This window comes from Pan paniscus, chromosome 13, assembly GCF_029289425.2.
Source record: "Pan paniscus chromosome 13, NHGRI_mPanPan1-v2.0_pri, whole genome shotgun sequence".
Lineage (NCBI taxonomy): Eukaryota > Metazoa > Chordata > Mammalia > Primates > Hominidae > Pan > Pan paniscus.
This window is the reverse complement of record NC_073262.2, coordinates 85512809-85533828: the sequence shown is the minus strand read 5'-3', so window position 1 is coordinate 85533828 and position 21020 is coordinate 85512809. Positions and strand designations below refer to the sequence as shown.

The window sequence follows — 21020 nt, the reverse complement described above, 5'->3', positions numbered from 1 at the left end:
AATCACCATACTGACTTCCACAATGGTTGAACTAGTTTACAGTCCCACCAACAGTGTAAAAGTGTTCCTATATCTCCACATCCTCTCCAGCACCTGTTGTTTCCTGACTTTTTAATGATCGCCATTCTAACTGGTGTAAGATGGTATCTCATTGTGGTTTTGATTTGCATTTCTCTGATGGCCAGTGATCATGAGCATTTTTTCATGTGTTTTTTGGCTGCATAAATGTCTTCTTTTGAGAAGTGTCTGTTCATATCCTTCACCCACTTTTTGATGGGGTTGTTTGTTTTTTTCTTGTAAATTTGTTTGAGTTCATTGTAGATTCTGGATATTAGCCCTTTGTCAGATGAGTAGGTTGCAAAAATTTTCTCCCATTCTGTAGGTTGCCTGTTCACTCTGATGGTAGTTTCTTTTGCTGTGCAGAAGCTCTTCAGTTTAATTAGATCCCATTTGTCAATTTTGGCTATTATTGCCATTGCTTTTGGTGTTTTGGACATGAAGTCCTTGCCCATGCCTATGTCCTGAATGGTATTGCCTAGGTTTTCTTCTAGGGTTTTTATGGTTTTAGGTTTAACGTTTAAGTCTTTAATCCATCTTGAATTAATTTTTGTATAAGGTGTAAGGAAGGGATCCAGTTTCAGCTGTCTACATATGGCTAGCCAGTTTTCCCAGCACCATTTATTAAATGGGGAATCCTTTCCCCATTGCTTGTTTTTGTCAAGTTTGTCAAAGATCAGATAGTTGTAGATATGCGGCATTATTTCTGAGGGCTCTGTTCTGTTCCATTGGTGTATATCTCTGTTTTGGTACCAGTACCACGCTGTTTTGGTTACTGTAGACTTGTAGTATAGTTTGAAGTCCGGTAGCGTGATGCCTTGGAGGAGTTTTTTTATTACCCACCTTCTGAAGCCTACTTCTGTTAATTCATCAAACTCAGTCTGCATCCCGTTTTTTTTTTTTTCCCTTGCTGGCGAGGAGTTGTGATCCTTTGGAGGAGAAGAGGCATTCTGGTTTTTGGAATTTTCAGCCTTTTTGCACTGGTTTTTTCTCATCTTTGTGGATTTATCTACCTTTGGTCTTTGATGCTGGTGACCTTCAGTTGGGGTTTTTGTGTGGACATCCTTTTTGTCGATGTTGATGCTATTCCTTTCTGTTCATAAAAATATGGAAGCCTTCTCAAATTTGCATGTCATCTTTGCCCAGGGGCCATGCTAATCTTCTCTGTATTGTTCCAATTTTAGTATATGTGCTGGTGAAGCGAGCACAAAGCTGGGTAATTTTTTTTTTTTTTTTCGAGATGGAGTTTCGCTCTTGTTGCCCAGGCTGCAGTGCAATGGCACAATCTCGGCTCACCACAACCTCTGCCTCCCAGGTTCAAGCGATTCTCCTGCCTCAGCCCTACTGAGTAGCTAGGATTACAGGCATGCACCACCATGCCCGGCTAATTTTTGTATTTTTAGTAGAGACAGGTTTTTTCCATGTTGGTCAGGCTGGTCTTGAACTCCCAACCTCAGGTGATCTGCCCACCTCGGCCTCCCAAAGTGCTGGGATTACAGGCATGAGCCACCATGCCTGGCCAGACTAAGTTTTACATAGCACACATCATGTAGAAAGTTGCCTAAAATGCCTCTTGACATTTCTCCCTCGTCCCAAAATGTCACACTTATGGCATTGTTGGGTTTACTTCATGAGTCTTTTAAGGACCTTGTTGGTTATGTTGGGCCTATTTGGATAATCTAGGATAATCCTATTTTTAATTAGTCACCAAAATTTTATTTAATCTCATGTCAGATTAGCTATGGTACCATTGAGTGGTCTCTAGTTATGGTGGGGGCAATATTTATGTTTTAGTCAAAATAATAAATGCAGATAGTTTTAGAAAATTAAATAGAATTTACTGTAATCCCAGCACTTGACTCACAGTTCTGCATTGCTGGGGAGGCCTCAGAAAACTTACAATCTTGGCGGAAAGCAAAGGAGAAGCAGGCATCTTCTTCACAGGGCGGCAGGATGGAATGAGCGCAAGCAGGGGAAATGCCATCAGATCTCATGAGATTCACTCACTATCATGAGAACAGCATGGGGGAAACTGCCCCCATGATCCAATTACCTCCTCCTGGTCCTGCCCTTGACACATAGGGGTTATGGGGATTACAATTCATGGTGAGATTTGCTGGGGACAGAGGGGACACAGTCAAACCATATGAGTTGCCGTGTCACACCAGGCCCCTATTGACTTCAGTAAGGGTGGTACCATGTTCAAGAAGCTGAAGAAGGGACCCAGAGCCAGCAAATGAGACATGGAGTTTACTGAGGGAACTTACATACAGGGTAGTCCAGTGGCAGTAGATTGGACAGCAGAACCACTACCATTTGTAGAAAGCACGCTGTTTATACAGAATTTTCACTTGGCACCCTCTCCTTAGGAACCCCTACCTAACAAACTTCATTTAACCCAAAACAAACAGCCTCAATCCCCTGTATGGCCTGCATTCCATGGGATGGGCTGGGGGTTCATACGTTCCTCATAAATAATGAATTAATCTCTGGATTGGTCACTTTTGAATTCCTTACCTCGCAGCTCTGAACACACATTGTTTTTAGACCATAGGGTCATTCTCAGGGTATGCTTAAGTTGAGTTATTGCTGCTGGTAGGTACGTCTGCCATACGTGCCATTAACTTCATGATTTTGGGTAAGTGATTTTATCTCAAGTCTTCTTTTCAAATTAAGGTATGGAGGGGAGGGCTAGAAGGTTGCAGAGGTGAAAGAGGTGGGTGGATTAGATTGTTGAGGTTCATTCCACCACTAAGATATTAAGATTCCCTCTGGAACTTCTTTGAAGCTGGATCTATCGTTCTTCTTCTACAACAGAGGTAGAGTGATGCTGTGACCCTTAGGACAGTACATAAAGGTCAGAGGGCCAGTTGATTGTAAGGCCGAGTCTCACTGGGGCTATTATTATGATCTTTGAGTGGTAGAGTTATCTAGACAAACTTTAGAGAGTTATTTAGCTATTAGGTTGCTTTATTACAATTTTGTTTCCAATTTTCCTATGAGAAAAGATAAAAGGAGATAAAATCATGAAATCTTTATAGCATGAAAAGCATTTACTTGGGGTAAATCAGAGCTTAATATCTAGTTCAAAAGAGTGATTTTAAAGTGTTGTTCTTCAACAGCAGTATTAGGATCACCTGATAACTTATTTGAAATGCAAATTCTCAGACCTACCTTATCAGAAATTCTGGATGAAGCCCAGCAACCTGTGTTTTCAGGAGCCTTCCAGGGGATTCTGCTGCATGATTCAGTTTGAGAATCATTGCCCTAATGTTGCTGCATTGAACAGTTGGGAAGCTTTTATTGGTTTGCGTGGAGATGGGAAAGGGTAAGATCTTCCTAAGGCAGAACTCAAGGAATTACTAGGTCTGCAGAATACCTCAGGGAGAGGCTATGAGCAAGGAGGTCTCCCCATCTGAAATCCAAAGCTTCTCATTGGGCTTGACATCCTGACATCTTTTTATTCTTTTTTTTTTTTTTTTCTTTTTGAGACGGGTCTCCCTCTGTCACCCAGGCTGGAGTGCAGTGGCTTGATCTCTGCTCACTACAACCTCCGCCTCTTAGGTTCAAGCAATTCTCCTGCCTCAGCCTCCTAAGTAACTGGGATTACAGGCATGCGCCACCACGCCTGGCTAATTTTTTTTTTTTTTTTTTTTTAGTAGAGACGGGGTTTCAGCGTGTTGGTCAGGCTGGTCTCAAACTCCTGACCTTGTGATCCACCCGCCTTGCCCTCCCAAAGTGATGTGATTACAGGCGTGAGCCAGCACACCCGGCCGACATCTTTCCATTCTTAAGAAGATAGAGCCAATATCTGACAGTTGGTGTGGTCAGGGTGCAGGCTGAGACCCAAGCTCACAGAGATCCCTGATATTTCCCTTTCCCTGGCTCTTTTCTGCCTATGAAGCAGATGATTGGAATTGTTAAAAGAGCCTGGATTCAAATCCCACTCTGCCAGGCCCTTATCTATCTGTGAGAACTTTGGGAAACTTCATCTTATGGAGCCTTATTTTCTTCATCTTTGGAACTAATACCTTGAGCAGTTTATGTGCTTAAAAAGTGGTTTACATACCTCACATAAAGTACTCGCAAGTACTCAATAAACACTAATTCCTTGCTCCTTGATACCCTGATAGTACAGAATGGGCCTGGCCACAGCCATTCTGACTCACTGGTGTTCAACTGTACCAGTTTTTAACTATTTTACATATCAGCTCTGCTTGTGAAAATGTAAGAATATTTTCTTATTTTTTGCAAACACATTTTCTTATAGGAAAGATGTGGGCAGACTTATTAACACAAACCTAGGATAGGTTTACAGTTTATTTAAACAGATGAAAAAATAATGTGAATATTTAAATTACTGAGAAAATAAGACATTGCAAAATTGGGGCAGGGAGGGGGAAATTGGCCAAATTTGAATTTTGGTAATATGGCTATATCAAAGTAATATACTCTAGCATGATCTTTTTCTTGACCTTGCCACAGGAACACCTACCTGTCAGGAAGTTAAACCAAATGTCAATGATCATGGTATCATTACTCATCCTAAGAAGCTTGACTGGCCATCACTGGGTCTGGGTGCACTTCCTAAGCAGTGGTTGAGCCTAGGATTAACCCATAGTCCCAACTAGGTGCTAGGGGGCGCTATGCTGCAGCTCTCAGACAGCCAGGTGTCCTCTGGCTATCATAACCAATGCATATCATAACCTGGATATGCATTGTGTGGAGCCCTTTGAAGTCCTTGAATCTGGTGTCCATAGATTTTTTGTTTCCAGCAGAGTATTAGTATATTAATAATTTGGTGGGGGCTCACACCTGTAAGTGGGCAGATCATTTGAGCCAAGGTGGGCAGATCATTTGAGCCCAGGAGTTTGAGACCAGCCTGGGAAACATGGCAAAACTTGGCTGGGCTCAGTGGCTCACACCTGTAATTCCAGCACTTTGAGAGGCCAAGGTGGGTGGATCACCTGAGTGAGGTCAGGGGTTCGAGACCAGCCTGGCCAACATAGTGAGCCCTGTCTCTACTAAAAATACAAAAATTAGCTGGGCATGGTGGTGCGTGCCTATAGTCTCAGCTACTCGGGAGGCTGAGGCAGCAGAATCACTTAAACCTGGGAGGTGGAGGTTGCAGTGAGCTGAGATCACATCGCTGCACTCCAGGCTGGAGACAGAGCAATATTCCGTCTCAGCAAAACAAAAACAATAGATGTTGGTGTGGATGTGGTGAAAGGGAATGCTTATACACTGCTGGTGGAAATGTAAGTACAACCTTTATGAAAAACAGTGTGAAGATTTCTCAAAGAACGAAACTGGATCTACAGTTTGATCCAGCAATCCCACTACTGGGTATCTACCCAAGTGAAAAGACATCAATTTGTCAGAAGGACAACTGCATGCATATGTTTATTGCAACACAATTCACAATTGCAAAGATATAGAACCAAACTAAGTGCCCATCAACCAAAAATATGGAACTAAACTAAGTGTCCATGTCCATCAAATGATGAGTGGATAAAGAAAATGTGGTATATATACACCACGGAATACTACCCAGCCAGAAGAAAGAATGAAATAATGTATTTTGCAGCAGTTTGGGTGGAGCTGGAGGCCATTATACTAGGTGATGTAACTCAGGAATGGAAAATGAAATACTGTATGTTCTCACTTATAAATGAGAGCAAAGCTATGGGTACAAGAAGGCATATCTTTGAGTGGTAGAATAGACTTTGGAGACTCACAAGTGGGGAGCTTGTGAGTCTACTAGGGAGGCTGAGGCAGGAGAATCTCTTGAACCCGGGAGGTGGAGGTTTCAGTGAGCCAAGATAGTGCCACTGCACTCCAGCCTGGGCAACAAGAGCAAAACTCCATCTCAAAATAAATAAATAAATAAATAAATAAATAAAGGAATAATTTGTAAAAACAAACACTGTTCAAGGGTAACTAACCAGAAAAATGAACACAACTAGACAAGGTACTCAAAAGGGCTTCCTCAAGACAGTGACATTTATTTTGGGCTTTTATAAAAACAAATTTGGATTAAAGTTGTAAGGGGACATATTAGACAAAGAAGATAGCTGACTTTTGTGCAGGGGAAGGAAAACAGACTTTGTTTCAAATAGTTGTAGAACCTTTAAAACTATTGGCACATTTCTTCTCACACTGTAAGACTTAAGATGAACAGAAAAATGTATTTAGCAAATAATCTACTACATCTACTCCTGATGTTTTTTCTTCTAATTATTGAAAATCTCAGCTATATTTTTCTTATACAAAATAGCCCCAAAATGTTCTAATGTTGACTGTCTTTTAAAGTTGTTTTTCCTCTAAATTTTACTTGATAAATCATTTTAAATTCGTTTGTACAATTTTTGAATTTGTTCTCTTACATGACACTAGATAATTGTAGACCAGGCAAAGTTTGTATACTAACTGACTCCCTGTCTACCATCTGGTGTTCCCCGCCCCCGCCACCATAAGTGGAACAAACTTCCTTCCAAAAAAATTTACAGCAGTCACAAACTGCTGTTTATGATCATTTTAGATATAAAATTCCATAACTCAAGTTAGCGTTGACATTTTATAAGTGCTGTCAAGTCACTCTAGGGAATGAAAATGAGCATCTCACTATGTGCTCTGAAGTGGGGACATATTTCTCTGCTTGTTATGGACGGTGAGAGATGGCTAAATTAAAGCAGAGAAATATTTCAGTGATGCAGAGCAAAGGTGACTTCCTGTTTTGTTTCAGGTTTTGTTTCCTTCTCCTCTCAATGAAGGTTGTGTTTTCTGACATTCGGCAATCCTTTTGCTCAGTGATTTCCCATTGAGAGGGCATAGTGTAAAGGCCTCTGCAGGTCATTCCATTTATAATATAAGCTGAAAGGGTAGGGTGGGGCGGGGGTGGGGGGAAGAGGGAGCTCATTAGTGGAAGAAGCAGATCAGGAGGGGATCTGTTTTCCATTTTCTCCTCCAGATTGAACTCATCTGGATGGAAAGGGTTTGATTGTTGTTATAATCATCATTATTACCTGCGTGATGTCGTTTTCCTACACTTTTTTTTTTAAGTGTCGGGCAGAATTGTTGCTGAGAATAACAAATAATATCTGCCATGTTATCCGTGAGCAAAATCAGAAAAAAAAAAGTCCAAGTGTATTAGAGCTGTTAGTTTCCACGTTAACCCTTAAGGAGCAAAGCTCAAAAGTTCTAATTCCACTAGGTCGGGGGGCGGGAATAGAAGGAAAAAACCCCTGTTCCTTGCTTCTGGTGGCCTATTTGTAATCATGAACAGCATTTCTTTGTTTTTCTCTCTCTCTCTCTTTTTTTTTTTGAAAGGCAATCCTCCCCCCACCTCCTCCCCCGCAGTTATTGAAAATGGAGACCTCTGTAGTCACTAGCTCTGGGTTGATATGGCTCCACCGTTGCTCGCAGGGGTCTGTGTTTTCCGCTACTTGGACAAAGTGACATTGCTTAAGCCTTTCCCCCCACCAGGTCTGACTTTGTGCAGAGCCAGTGATTGCAGAGGAGAAGCTGTAGTTTGCTTAAAGGAAATACCTCCAGGAAGGAGGGTCTCGGGTGGGTTCCCAAATGGGGAACTAGGGGGACTTTTCCGTAGGGAATTGGGGTGGGCTCTTCAGTGAGGGGCTAGGGGCCCGTTTCTGGGGCCAAAGACGGGTTCCCTAGTGTGAGGGCGCGCTCGACTCGGCGCTGTCTTGGGGTCTCGCACTCGCACGGCTTCGCACCCCACCGCCTGCGACCCCCAGGCCTTCTCTTCCCCGGGCGCCCACTCCATTCTCGGGAAGAGCAGCCGGCACTGGAGGGCAGAGACTGCCCCAGGGGCGGAGCTCCCTCTCGGGCGGGAGGTAGGAAAGTGCAGAGCCGCCCGGGCAGAGGCACAGACGTCCCGGCGAGGCTCCTCCTGAGCGTCCCTCCTGCCAGCCAGGGTCGCAGCCGTAGCGGCGGCCGCAGCTCTTAGCCCACACAGGACTTGTAAACTCTTACTGCACCCTTCTCTCCCATTAGGAGCTTTTCCTCCCTCCTTCCCCCCAACCCCTCTGTCCTCCTCACTTTGGGAAATTTAATGCTTTCTTTAGCATCTTTTTGTGTGCGTGATCTAGGGGAGGAGACACCCCAGAGCTCCAACTAGCTCTCAGCTGAATTCTACTTTTGTTTTTATGTCTTCCTCGCCTCCTCTCGTGTCCCTCTTATCTGACTGATCTGCGAAGTCTGACGCTTCTGCCAGAGAGAGAGGAATAAATAGATGTTGCTGCCTCCGAAGGCTTAGACGTTGGGAAAGAGCAGCCTGGGCGGCAGGGGCGGTGGCTGGAGCTCGGTAAAGCTCGTGGGACCCCATTGGGGGAATTTGATCCAAGGAAGCGGTGATTGCCGGGGGAGGAGAAGCTCCCAGATCCTTGTGTCCACTTGCAGCGGGGGAGGCGGAGACGGCGGAGCGGGCCTTTTGGCGTCCACTGCGCGGCTGCACCCTGCCCCATCCTGCCGGGATCATGGTGTGCGGCAGCCCGGGAGGGATGCTGCTGCTGCGGGCCGGGCTGCTTGCCCTGGCTGCTCTCTGCCTGCTCCGGGTGCCCGGGGCTCGGGCTGCAGCCTGTGAGCCCGTCCGCATCCCCCTGTGCAAGTCCCTGCCCTGGAACATGACTAAGATGCCCAACCACCTGCACCACAGCACTCAGGCCAACGCCATCCTGGCCATCGAGCAGTTCGAAGGTCTGCTGGGCACCCACTGCAGCCCCGATCTGCTCTTCTTCCTCTGTGCCATGTACGCGCCCATCTGCACCATTGACTTCCAGCACGAGCCCATCAAGCCCTGTAAGTCTGTGTGCGAGCGGGCCCGGCAGGGCTGTGAGCCCATACTCATCAAGTACCGCCACTCGTGGCCGGAGAACCTGGCCTGCGAGGAGCTGCCAGTGTACGACAGGGGCGTGTGCATCTCTCCCGAGGCCATCGTTACTGCGGACGGAGCTGGTGAGTTTTGACACGGCCCACCCTTCCCTTACCCTACAGCCTCCTCAATTCTTGGAGTCCTTGTTACTAGCCTTTACTCTCTAATTTTTTTCTCTTCGGATCACTTAATCTCTCCCATAACTGCTCCTCTATCAAAGACCCTTCTTCTTCTTTCTTCTTTTTTCAAAAACGAAAACAAAAAAACCCTCACCTTATCACCTTCCAAACTGATGCACTCTGGCACTCCGTTCCAATAGGCGATCTTTCTAAAACAATCCATGCATTCCAAACCCATCACACTTCTACTCCACAGAAATCCTTCACTTCAACTCCTTACATGTGCAAGTAGCCACATTTTGTAAAGTGATGCTCTTTTTCTTTTAAAATGTGTTTATAATCATTTGGTTTTCTTTGCTGATTCTCAGGCAATCTCAGTCATCAGGTTTCTGTATCGTTAGTGTCTTAGATGCTTGTTAAGATTGTGTGGAGGAAACAGAAAACTGAAGCCCCATTTTCTTCTAATTAAAAATGCCAAGATAATTTCAATAACCTTACTCTAACCCACAGATGTTAGGGGTATGTGTTTGCTCAAGATCCAATTTGAGCAATTACCTTCACCTTAAATTTCCCCCTCCTTTCAATGAGATAAATTGTTCTTCCATTCCAGAATGAAACAACTGTGAAACATTGCTATGCACTGTTAATTAGCTTCTGTGGCTTGCCATAGAGCTGGCAGACTGAAATTACTGAGCTCTTTTCACATGCCCACATGCCTTCAAGTCATTTTATAAGTGGCATACAGATGAAAGGAGTTATATTTAAGGCGTGTTATCATACACTCACGTAATGTTATTTTAAATCTCACCCCTTATTCCACTCTCATATTTTGAAAAAAAAATTTGTCTTTAATACCTTATTTCATGCTCCTTTTCCGTGTGTGCACCAACCACAGTCATTTCAGTCTTTCCCTACCATAAAACTTTATTGCAGCTCTAAATTTAATGGAGTCAACCACAAGTTGTTTTCTCACTAGTGTTTAGTCTAATTATGACATTTGTAACTTTAAGACCCCAACTAAACCTACTTCATTATGGTCCATTTAATTCTAACTCAGTATTACTTCTACCTACTAACCCAACCTCAAATTTTACCCTTCATATATTTTATAAAGAAGGCAATTTCTTTCATGAGTGGTCCTCTTTCATACCACCCCCACCCCACCCCCCAACAACTCTGTTCTTAGATGCGTTGACTTGGTTGCCTCCATCTGTTTATTTCTTGGGCATCAACTTTCCTTCCTCTTTCAACTTGCGCAGTCTAGGCGCATGTCCCCAGTCCATTTCCAGATAGTAATTCTTAGTTATCAGGAAATTGATTTGGAAAAATTACCTTCTGTGCACGTTGACTCATTTAACAAAGTGAGAGAAGGAGAAGTAATTGTAAAAATAGCTGAAGGAAAAAAAATAAACAGAAGAATTTCAAGAACTTTTTAATGGTGACCTCACTTAGTTTATCACTTTTTGAATATACCTATTGTCTTCTTGATTTTAATCAAGAACCAAAAGCTAGTTGTGCAAAATCATCACAGAAACGTATTCGTTATTAATCTTTGCTAAAAGAGCATGCTTGAGGCTTCGTACTCACTAAAGTCACAGACTGCAGAGTCTGAAAGTGCTCAGTGCAGTTGCCGCTCTGGTTTGCCAGGCACTTAGAATCAGTTAAATGCAGGTGCTCCTCTCAGGCCAAGGGCTAGGAATGAGGTGGCAGTGGTTCAGGCTGAAATGCATTCTTCCCCGTAAAGCACAAAACTTGCTCTTAAACCTCCCTTAGAGGTGGACCTAGAGTGAGTGAGGTTTGGCAAGGTTAATGGCTCTCAAAAAGCCATAGTCAATATGGATGGGAAGCAGTTTCATTAAGTGTCCCTGAGTTACCAATCACTGTGGAACAAACATGGAAACAGTTGCCTCATTGAAGCACTCAAATAGGACATGCATGGAAACAATTTGTCAGTTCATGGGACCTGATTTCTAAGCTTCTTTAAAATGCCAGAGTATTTGCTTTACTGGCAGCATCCTTGCTAGAAAAATAGGTGGTAGTTGGAATCATAGTTAGTGATGGCATCCCTGCTCCCTTCCATAAGCTTCAGTGTGAACCAGAGGCTATGATGGCAAGGGGAGCTCAAAGGTGGGGGGAGGTGGAAATTGGGAATGAAGTGTGTAGATTGTAGCCTGAAGGGTCTCCTGGCTTCCAGGGCCAGCTTGTTGAAAATTACATTCCCTATGCTGGGTCAAACTGTCAGACACCTGGAATTACTTAGGAACTACCACATGTGGCCAGTGTAATTTACCATGCAATATCCAATATACTCTTTGGTTCAGTGGGAAGTGATAGTTCACAAAGCAAGGTTTTTTTCTTGTTCAACTGGGTATAAACAGAATCCCTGTGTCTTTTGACTAGTATCTGTCCAACTAGATATAAAAATGAGGTCTCCCTGAATAAAATAGGACAATCTTTCACATTCTTCTGATGCCAAGAGGATTTTCAAATCCTACCCATTCATGGGGATCTGTTCTCTCATAGTATATCATGACTCCACAAACAAGCTTAGGACCTTTTACAAAGCAGTCTTACTGAAATGCAGTAATGTTTGAAACTACTTTTTGCTTTCGAAATACTAAGGGTAAACATATTTTTGAAAAGAACGGGTTCCATCCTGACCATTATTATTCATCTTACACATTTTATATTTGCGTAACTTTGTGTGACTACATGTACAACTGATTATCTGAAAACTCAGCTCAATTGAGTCATTCAGCAAGTTAGTGATGACATTCAGTCAAATCTTTAATATTGTGTGGTGAGTAAAGAGGATAGGCTTGGAGTGGGGCAGACCAGGTGTGAATGACTCTGCCCCGACATCAACTATTGTTATAGGAAAATTATATGACCTCTGTAATTCAAAGTTTTCTTATCTGTAAAATTAGGACAAAACTATCTACATCCCAAGGGCATGGTAAAGATGAAATTAAAGCTGGTGCAGTGGCTCACTCCTGTAATCTCAGCACTTTGGGAGGCCGAGGCGGGTGGATCACTTGAGGTCAGGAGTTGGAGACCAGCTTGGCCAACATGGTGAAACCCTGTCTCTACTAAAAATACAAAAATTAGCCTGGGATGGTGGTGCATGCCTGTAGTCCCAGCTACTCCAGGAAACTGAGGCAAGAGACTCACTTGAACTCCGGAGGCGGAGGTTGCAGTGACCTGAGATGGCGCCACTGCACTCCAGACTGAGCGACAGAGCCAGACTGTGTTTCAAAAAGAAAAGAAAAGAAAAGAAAAGAAAAGAAATTAAACAGCATATAAAGCATTGCTTTAGTACTTAGTAAGCACTGAAAAAAGTGCTGCTGCTGTTTTACTATTATCACTGTTAAAACAAATTGACTAACATTTTCTATTTTGTTTTTGAAATGGTTATGTTGGTAAATGCAGATGCAGCCTAGAACTTTTATTAGTTCATCTCTGGGGAAAAACAAAACAAAAAAGCTTTACACTGGTACCTAACTGGAAAAACAAATCTTATTTCTTCTAAATATATAAAGTTAGTATTTCCTTTTACACAAATTGACCTAGACCTCAGGCTCAAGAGCAGATCCCCTTGGGAGCAACAGAAAAAAGAATGAGTCTGGTGGAGGAGTTAATTACAAATAATTTATCTCAGAAACCCAGGAATCAAGCAGTTAAGAAAATTTATGGTATGATATTTCACAGCTATTTCCACAACACCTACAGTTTGCCGTGCCAAGGGCTTTATAATCATTCCTCAGTCAGTGCTGGCTTCTGGGGCAGTGTTAACTTTTCTCCCCAGCTCTTGCTCAACATGTTTCTGCAGGCCTTCTCTCTCCTGGCATGAGCTGTGCCAACTTTCATATGCAGGAGCTGCCATTTAATCATTTCTCCACTCTCAGAGAAACAGGCAGTCTTTTCTTTAGCCCTGGTCTACAAATATTTGAGGGGCCAAGTACCAAGAAGGAAGAATTATTTAGTGTGATATGAGGAGGAAAATCGAAAGGAGAAATGGAAATTTTAGATTAGAATTAAAGGGAAAACATGCTTCTGAGGATCCTTCATTGTGTAAAATACTGAAAGGCACTCTGGATGGGTTAGGGAAGAGTATCTCAGTGTTACGTTAGTAGTATTTAACTTTATTTAGAGCAACCCCCATTATCAGGAGTAATGTAATCTTATGTAGTCTCCAAATCTTAATAATTTACTTTTTATCTCATTCCCACTAAACCTTCAAATAGTTGTTGCTACAAATTGCAAAACTGACTAGGTTATATTTAGCTCTTCTAGTTCTACTTGGTGTCTAGAATGAGGAGACCAACAGCCAACAAATAGACATAGTTCTGTATAATTAAGAATTGGCTACATCTCCTCAATTTAGAGAAAACCACAGTTTTAGAGTTACAGGCCCTTAGTTGGAATTCTAGATTTGCCATTAATTTTGTACACTGAACTAGTCGCTTGACATTGACATTCATTAGGAATTGTGAAGAACAAAAGAAATAGTAACATGAAGTTACTGATAAACGGTAAAGCACAATATAAATGTTTAACAACAACGTCATTGGGGAGAGGACGTGTCATCCTCAGGACAGGAACCATTAGCAACACAATAAAAGCAACCAACACTTATGTTCTAGGTGCTGTCCTGAGTGCATTTTGCACATTCACTATTATTCCCAGTTTGGAGAAAAGGAAGCCAAGGCATATAGAGAAGCTAAGTGACTGTCCAAGTTAGCAGAGCTAGTAAGAAAAAGAGAATTCGAAGCAGAGCCTGTTCTACACTACTCTTCCTCCCTTAAGAAATGTAATTCCTAACTTTCTAGAGAATCTGTTATTCTTTGCCTAGCAGATTGCAGTTAAAGGAACAAAGGTTTTCTCATTGTATTTTGAAGTACACTTATCTATGGCTTAAGAGAATAAAAGGTGGCTTCTAGACAATGGACTCAAAGAGATAAGAGATTCTGACTTCACTGCAATTTTGAGATAGTAGAGATTATACATTCCAGATTCTCATGTCCCTAGTCTCTCGGTCTCAGCATGCCCCAGCGTGAACTCATCATTTCCCCATAGTCATGCACTTGTTTCTTTCTAGTATTTTCTATATTGTTGAAAGGTACCACCATATCTTAGTAGTCCAGGCCTGGGAGGCAGTCTTTTTTTTTTTTTTTTTTTTGAGACAGTCTCGCTCTGTCACTCAGACTGGAGTGCAGTGGCGTGATCTCTGCTCACTGCAACCTCTGCCTCCAAGGTTCAAGCAATTCTCCTGTCTCAGCCTCCTGAGTAGCTGGGACTACAGGTGCATGCCACCACGCCCAGCTAATTTTTGTATTTCTGTTAGAGATGGGTTTTCGCCATGTTGGCCAGGCTGGTCTCGAACTGCTGACCTCAGATGATCTGCCTGCCTTGGCCTGGCAGTGCTGAGATTACAGGTGTGAGTCACCACACCTGGCTGTGGGAAGCAGTCTTGATTCTACCTTTTTCCTCATTCCCCTCACTCAATAGGTATCACATGCTGTTTGGTCTACTCTGACTCAAATTCCCTTCCCTCCCTCTCTAATGCTACTTTCTTAGTTTGGACCTCAGCATTTCTCACCAGGATTATGGCCATAGGATGATAATGGTCTCTCTTATCTCCAGTATTTCCCCTCCATATTCCAATAGACATTTTTTCTGAAATGCAAATATTTTGCTTAAAATCCTTACTAATAATATCTATTTTCATTTAGGGTAATTTGTTGTTAGAATTCCTAAGTTTAACTTTCTGACAATAATTTTTTGATCAATTATTAGAAAATTTTTGTTTTCTGTCTTACAGTTCTAACAATTGACTTCTAAGCATTTGTAAAAGTGTAGAAACATTTTCCTTTGAATAAGAATGAAAGAAGTAAAACACTCTCCTTGGCTTAGCTATTTTGAAGTGATTCCCTTTCACCAAGCAAAGTTTTATTTTTCACTCTTATTTCTACCTTTGAACAATAAACATTTCAAATATGGGCCAATATAATTTCTTCCTTTATGAAGACATTATTTTTGTATGTAGTTTATCACATGATTATTCAGAAATAGAAAAACCACTGGCACGTTACTGTAATACTTGGGTACATTTATCATGAATAAATGTTTGAATATAATGAAAGTATTAGTAATTAATAGTTTATGCCCAAGTTGAGCCAAATGTTTTAGAATTAGTGTTTGTTACTTGCTTATCTGTTTGTTTGCTGACTGCTATCTTTTCTTGGATATTGCTTTTTAAATACTTGCTGATGATTACTAAACCTGGGAAAGTAATTCATTAATTGTAATTGTGGGTGTTATAGTCCTAAAATAGTATTAACCCCTTGTTTAATTTATTCCTGATAGGACCTATAAACAAAAAGGACAAAGGAAGAATACTATTTTCTCCTAGAATAAATAGAGGCATTAAATTAGTTTAGCATAAAGTGTTACTACAAATGTAAAACTCTTATATAAAAGTACTAAATTGGAGTGTCAATGAGGATATATTGCTAGGTACAGCATCTCTCAGCACGGTGTTCCGCTGGCGCACTGTTATTCATTAGAGGCTGCTTTCTTAATTAGAACACAGAAACCCTTTATCATTACTATTTTCTGGGATTATGGCATCCTAAAAAGAATCAATAGCAATTTCTAATTATTGTCACATCTATTAATTGCACTGGCTTGAATAGTCCCTGAATAGTAGGTTTCTTTTCTGTTGAAGAATTATTTAACCTGCAGTTAAAGGACATGAGAATGATTTCTGAGTGTTCGTTTAGGAACTAAGGATTTAAATATATACCAGTTCAGTGTGATATGTCTATTTATTGAAGATGCGTTTGGTTTTTTTTTTTGTCATCAAGTCATAAGTGTTGGATGAGTGCCTAATATTTGCATAGGCTTTATTATGATAGGATGCTTATCATTTACAAATTTTGTGAAATTCAAATAAATTATTAAATTCTAAAATTTAATGCACAGTTGAGTATTCAGAAGAGTATTTCCTTATAACCACATGAAAAAATAAGTCTCATCCATACTCAACCCACGAATGGTAAGAATGCCGACCTCATGACATTAATAAAAATCTACTTCCTTTAGACAATTGGATTCTTACCCAAATCAAACTTGTGACTGAGTTAGATTTTTACCTTTAGGAATTCTTGAAATAAATATGTTATAGTTCTTTTTTCTGTCACCTCCTTTCAGATTTTCCTATGGATTCTAGTAACGGAAACTGTAGAGGGGCAAGCAGTGGTGAGTATATCATTATCTTCCTGGTTTTCATTTGTGGTCAGATTAGTCATTGATGTAATTTAGATACTTAAGTCATTCTTGGGGAAGCTTGTGCCCTACATTTTACAAGTAAACTTTTTAAAATTCCCTCATTTATATTAATTTTATTTTTAAAATTAGCACATAGTAAAATTGGCCTTTTATTTGGACATATAGTTTGGTACAGATGAATTTTAATATTATGTAGAGATTTATGTAACCACCACCACATCAGGATACAGAACAATTCCATCACCTCCCAAAACTCCTTCAAGCTGTATCCCTTTATAATTACAAGTTTCCCCTATCTTCATCCACTGGCAATCACTCATCTTTTCTTTATCACTATAGTTTTCTCTATTTGAGATTGGATTGTCCGTATAGACAGACTGACAGTATGCCTTTGAGACTTAACCAATTGCTGCATATATCAATGGTGCATTCCTTTTTATTACAGAATATTTTATTACTTGGATGTATGACCATTTGTTCACCCATTCACTCCTTCAAGGAAATTTGGGTTGTCTCCAGTTTGGAGCAATCGCGAATAGAGCTACTATAAACATTCCAGTACAGGTTTTTGTGGGAATGTAAGTTTTTATTTCTCTAGGCTAAATATGTAGGAATAGGATCACTGGGTTATATGGTAAGTATATGTTTAACTTTGTAAAAAAGTGCCAAACTGTTTCCAAGATGGCTGTTCAATTTTGTGCTAGTAATGTATAAGAGTTCCAGTTGTTCTATATCCTTGTGAGCCCTTGGTATTATCAATATATTTTATTGTTAGCCATTTTAATAGGTATGTAATAATAGCTCATCATGGTTTTAATTTGCATTTCCCTAATGGCTAATGATGCTGAATACATTTTCATGTGTTTATTTGCTATCCACATATATTCTTTTTGGTAAAATGTTCAATAATTTTGCCCATTTTAAATTGGGTTGTTTTCTTAATGAGTTCTGAGGGTTCTTTACATATTCTGGATACAAAAAACATCTTTTGGTTTTATTCATTTTCTCTATTGTTTTACTGTTTTCAATTTTATTGATTCTTTCCTTCTGCTTGCTTGCTTTAGAGGTTTATTTTGCTTTTTCTTTTGTTTCTTAGAGTAGAAGCTTATATTGTGTTTTGAGACTTTTTTTTTTTTTTGAGATGGAGTCTTGCTCTGTTGCCCAGGCTGGAGTGCCGTGATGCAATCTCAGCTCACCACAACCTCCACTTCCTGGGTTCAAGCAATTCTGCCTCAGCCTCCCAACTAGCTAGGATTACAGGTGTGCACCACCACACCCAGCTAATTTTTGTATTATTAGTAGAGACAAGGTTTCACCATGTTGGCCAGCTGGTCTCTAACACTTGATCTCAGGTGATCCACCCACCTTGGCCTTACAGAGTGCTGGGATTACACACGTGAGCCACCATGTCCGGCCAAGACCTTTCTTCTAATAAAATGTAATGCTATAAATACTCATCTAAGAATGACTTTAGTTGCAACTCACAAATTTTGATAGTTTCATTTTTCTTCAGTTCAAAATATTTTATATTTTTCCTTGATATTTCCTTTGACTTGTGCATCATTTGGGATTATGCTGTTTAATTTGCTGCTTTTTGAGGATTTTCCTATTATCTTTGCTATTTTTCAAATTCTACTGTTGAAGAATATACTTTGTGTGATTTCAGTTCTTTTAGATTTATTAAGGTTTATTCTCTGATCCAGGATATAATCTGTCTTGGTGAATGTTCCATGTACACTTAGAAAAAAGAGTATTTTGCTGTTGGGTGGAATGTCCTTTAAATGTCAATTCAATTTAGTTGATTAATACTGTTATTTAGTTCTTTTATATTCTTGCTGATTTTCTGTCTACTAGATCTATTGATTATTGAGAGAAGGGTGATTAGGTCTCCAAATATTGTGGATTTTTCTATTTCTTTTTTCAGTCTGTCAGTTTTGCTTCATGTATTTTGAAGCTCTGTTTGGTACATACTTGTTTAATATTTTTTATGTCTTATTGGTGAATTGATGTTTTCATTATGTAGTGTCCTTTTATCCTTGGTAATTTTCTCTGCTCTAAATTCTATTTTTTCTGATATTGCTATAGCTATTTCAGCTGTCATTTGATTAGTGTTTGCAGGGCGAAACTTTTTCTATCCTACTTTTAACATACTTAAGTCATTGTGTTTTAAATACGTTTCTTGTAGACATCATATAGTTGGGTCTTTTTAAAAAAATCCATACTGTTGATCTTTGTCTTTTGATTGGTATGTTTTGACCATTTGCAGCTAATGTAGTTATTCATATTTGTATTTAGATCTACTGTTTCATTTTCTGTTTGTGCCCTCTCCTTTTTATTCACATTCTCTTCTTTCTTTTGGATTGAATCTCTCTCTCTCTCTCTCACACACACACGTATGTGAGATATATATATATCCTCATGAGATAATTTTATATTTTTTCTTTTAACCATTACATATCTTTTAAACAACTTGAGGAGAATAGTAGCCTACTGTATTTTTACAGATGTTTTAATTTCTATTATTCTTCCTTCTTTTCCAACATTCCATACTTCCTTCTGGTATTCTTTCTCTTCTGTTCTTCAGACAGAAGTTCTGTCTGAAGAACTTTCTTAAGTATTTTTTGTACTTGTTTTAAAGCAGTTCTGCTGGCAAAAACTTCTTTTTTCCTTTACCTGAAAATATCCTCATTTCACCTTCATTCCTAAAGGATATTTTCACTGCATACAGAATTCTAGGTTTGCAGTACATTTAGCACATAAAAAATATTCCACTTCCTTCTGGCTTCAATGTTTCTCATGGGAAATTGGCAGCCTTGCAAATAATTGTTTCCCTGTAAGTAATACATCAGTTTTCTTTGGTTGCATTTGATTTTTTTTTTCCTGTGTCTTTAGTTTTTAGTGCTTTAATTATTACATGTCTGGGCATTGATTCCTTTGAGTTTACCCTGTTTAGGGTTATCTGAGCTTCTTGAATCTATAAATTTATAATGTTAGCCAAATTTGAGAAGTGCTTAGGAATTATTTCTTCAAATACTTGCTTTTTACACAATAGTCTCTTCTATGATGATATGAATGTTAGATCTTCTGATATTGTTCCACAGGCCCCAGAGAGGCTCTGTTAATTTTTTCTCCTAATCTTTTTTCTCTCTTGTTTAGATTAGGTAATTTCTATTGGCCTAGCGACAAGTTCATTGACTCTTTCGTTGGTCTTGTTCAATCTCCTACTCTCTGAAGCACATCCAGATAGTTTTTATTTGTTAGTATATTTTTCAAAGTTAAAAGTTCCATTTGATTCTTCATTATATTTTGTATTTCTTTGGTAAGACTTTCTATCTTTCCATTTATTTCAAGGGTATTCACCCTTAATTTGTGAGGCATTTTAATCATAGCTACCGTAAAGTCATCTGTGTCACCTAATTGTCTTGTCCCACTCAAGTCAACATTTTTTTCTCTACATCTTCATGTGTAGAGTAATTTTGGGTTGAATCCTGGACATTTTGAATATCATGCAATAAAGCTTTGGGTCTTGTTTACTTAAAGTTATATGGAAAATGCTGATTTTCTTTTTTTAATTTTAGCAACAGTTAACCTAGTTAGGATTAGGCTGCAAATTCTGACTAGTCTTCTGTGGGTTGTGATTTTAATGTCAGTTCCATTTCCAAAGCCTTCGAAGTACCTTCCATATCTATCCCACATGTATACCACTCAGTGGCCAGTATGAGGTCAGAGCAATACTTTATCCTACAGTGCAGTTTTTGAAATCTGTGATACACTGTTTTATGTCAGAGTCACACATGCCCAGGGGTGACTTCGGTAGTTCATAAACAACTTTACAAAATCCTTTCCCAGGCTCCTTTATCTCTCTGATCTCCCTTGCACTTTTCAGTTCCTTGGAATTCCCCCGTTTTGGTCCTTTGGCTAGAAAGCTTTATCCTACTCTGTGATTTGCTTCTTGTGACTGCTCCTTCCTATGGGGCCAAGTGGTGGGAGGACAGAGAAAGAGAGAGAGAGACAAAGTAATGGGGATTTGCCCCAGTCTTTTGGAACTACAAGTCCTCCAATCAGAGGGTAAGATTCTCTCCTTCATCAAAGTTTTGGGCTCCTGAGGGTCTCCCTTGTTGCAGCTGTTGCTGTTACCACAGTCCCAGGATGCCTTGAGGAATGGAATGCAAGAGGCTGATATGTTAGAGATCCTTTCCACTTCTTGAGTTAGAACTGGAGTGTACTCTATCTGCAAAATGCTTACCTCTACGATACAGGCTGTGTTGACACCAGACTGGTGGATACCAGAGGGAAAAAATGATGAGCCCACTATCAGTTTTATGGTATTATTTTCTCCCCCCAGTCTTCCTGTTATGCTTGTATTACGTTTTAGAGTTCTTATGTTGCTGCTTCATGCACTCTGTTCAGGTTTCAGATCTGCTTTCAGTGGGAGAAACAAGATGGAATCTACTTATTCCATCTTACCATAAAATAAACCATTAAAGTATAACATGCATGCAGAAAAGTGCACAAATCATAAATGTGCATTTTCACAAAGTAACCACTCTCTGCAACCAAGATATGTAACATTACCAGCACTCCAGAAGCCTCCAAGTCACTACCCCCACCCTTCTCTTCAAAGGTAACTACTCCCAGGAATTCTAGTACCATAAATTCAT

The 21020-nt window shown here is 40.2% G+C and overlaps 1 protein-coding gene and 1 non-coding gene across 2 annotated transcripts in view; one reads left to right on the top strand and one right to left on the bottom strand.

The window, feature by feature from the left end:
• Positions 1–1158: 1158 nt before the first annotated feature.
• Positions 1159–1265, bottom strand: LOC112439235 (U6 spliceosomal RNA). The gene has a single exon (XR_003027517.1). It is a non-coding gene; the product is annotated as a U6 spliceosomal RNA (small nuclear RNA).
• Positions 1266–7933: 6668 nt separating this feature from the next.
• Positions 7934–21020, top strand: part of FRZB (frizzled related protein) — a 33300-nt gene continuing 20213 nt past the window's right edge. Inside the window, exons 1-2 of the mRNA XM_003823528.5 lie at positions 7934–9033; positions 16282–16329. Of these exons, the coding sequence (XP_003823576.1) occupies positions 8556–9033; positions 16282–16329 (526 nt within the window). The 5' untranslated portion in view covers positions 7934–8555. The remainder of the gene's footprint in view (positions 9034–16281; positions 16330–21020) is intronic.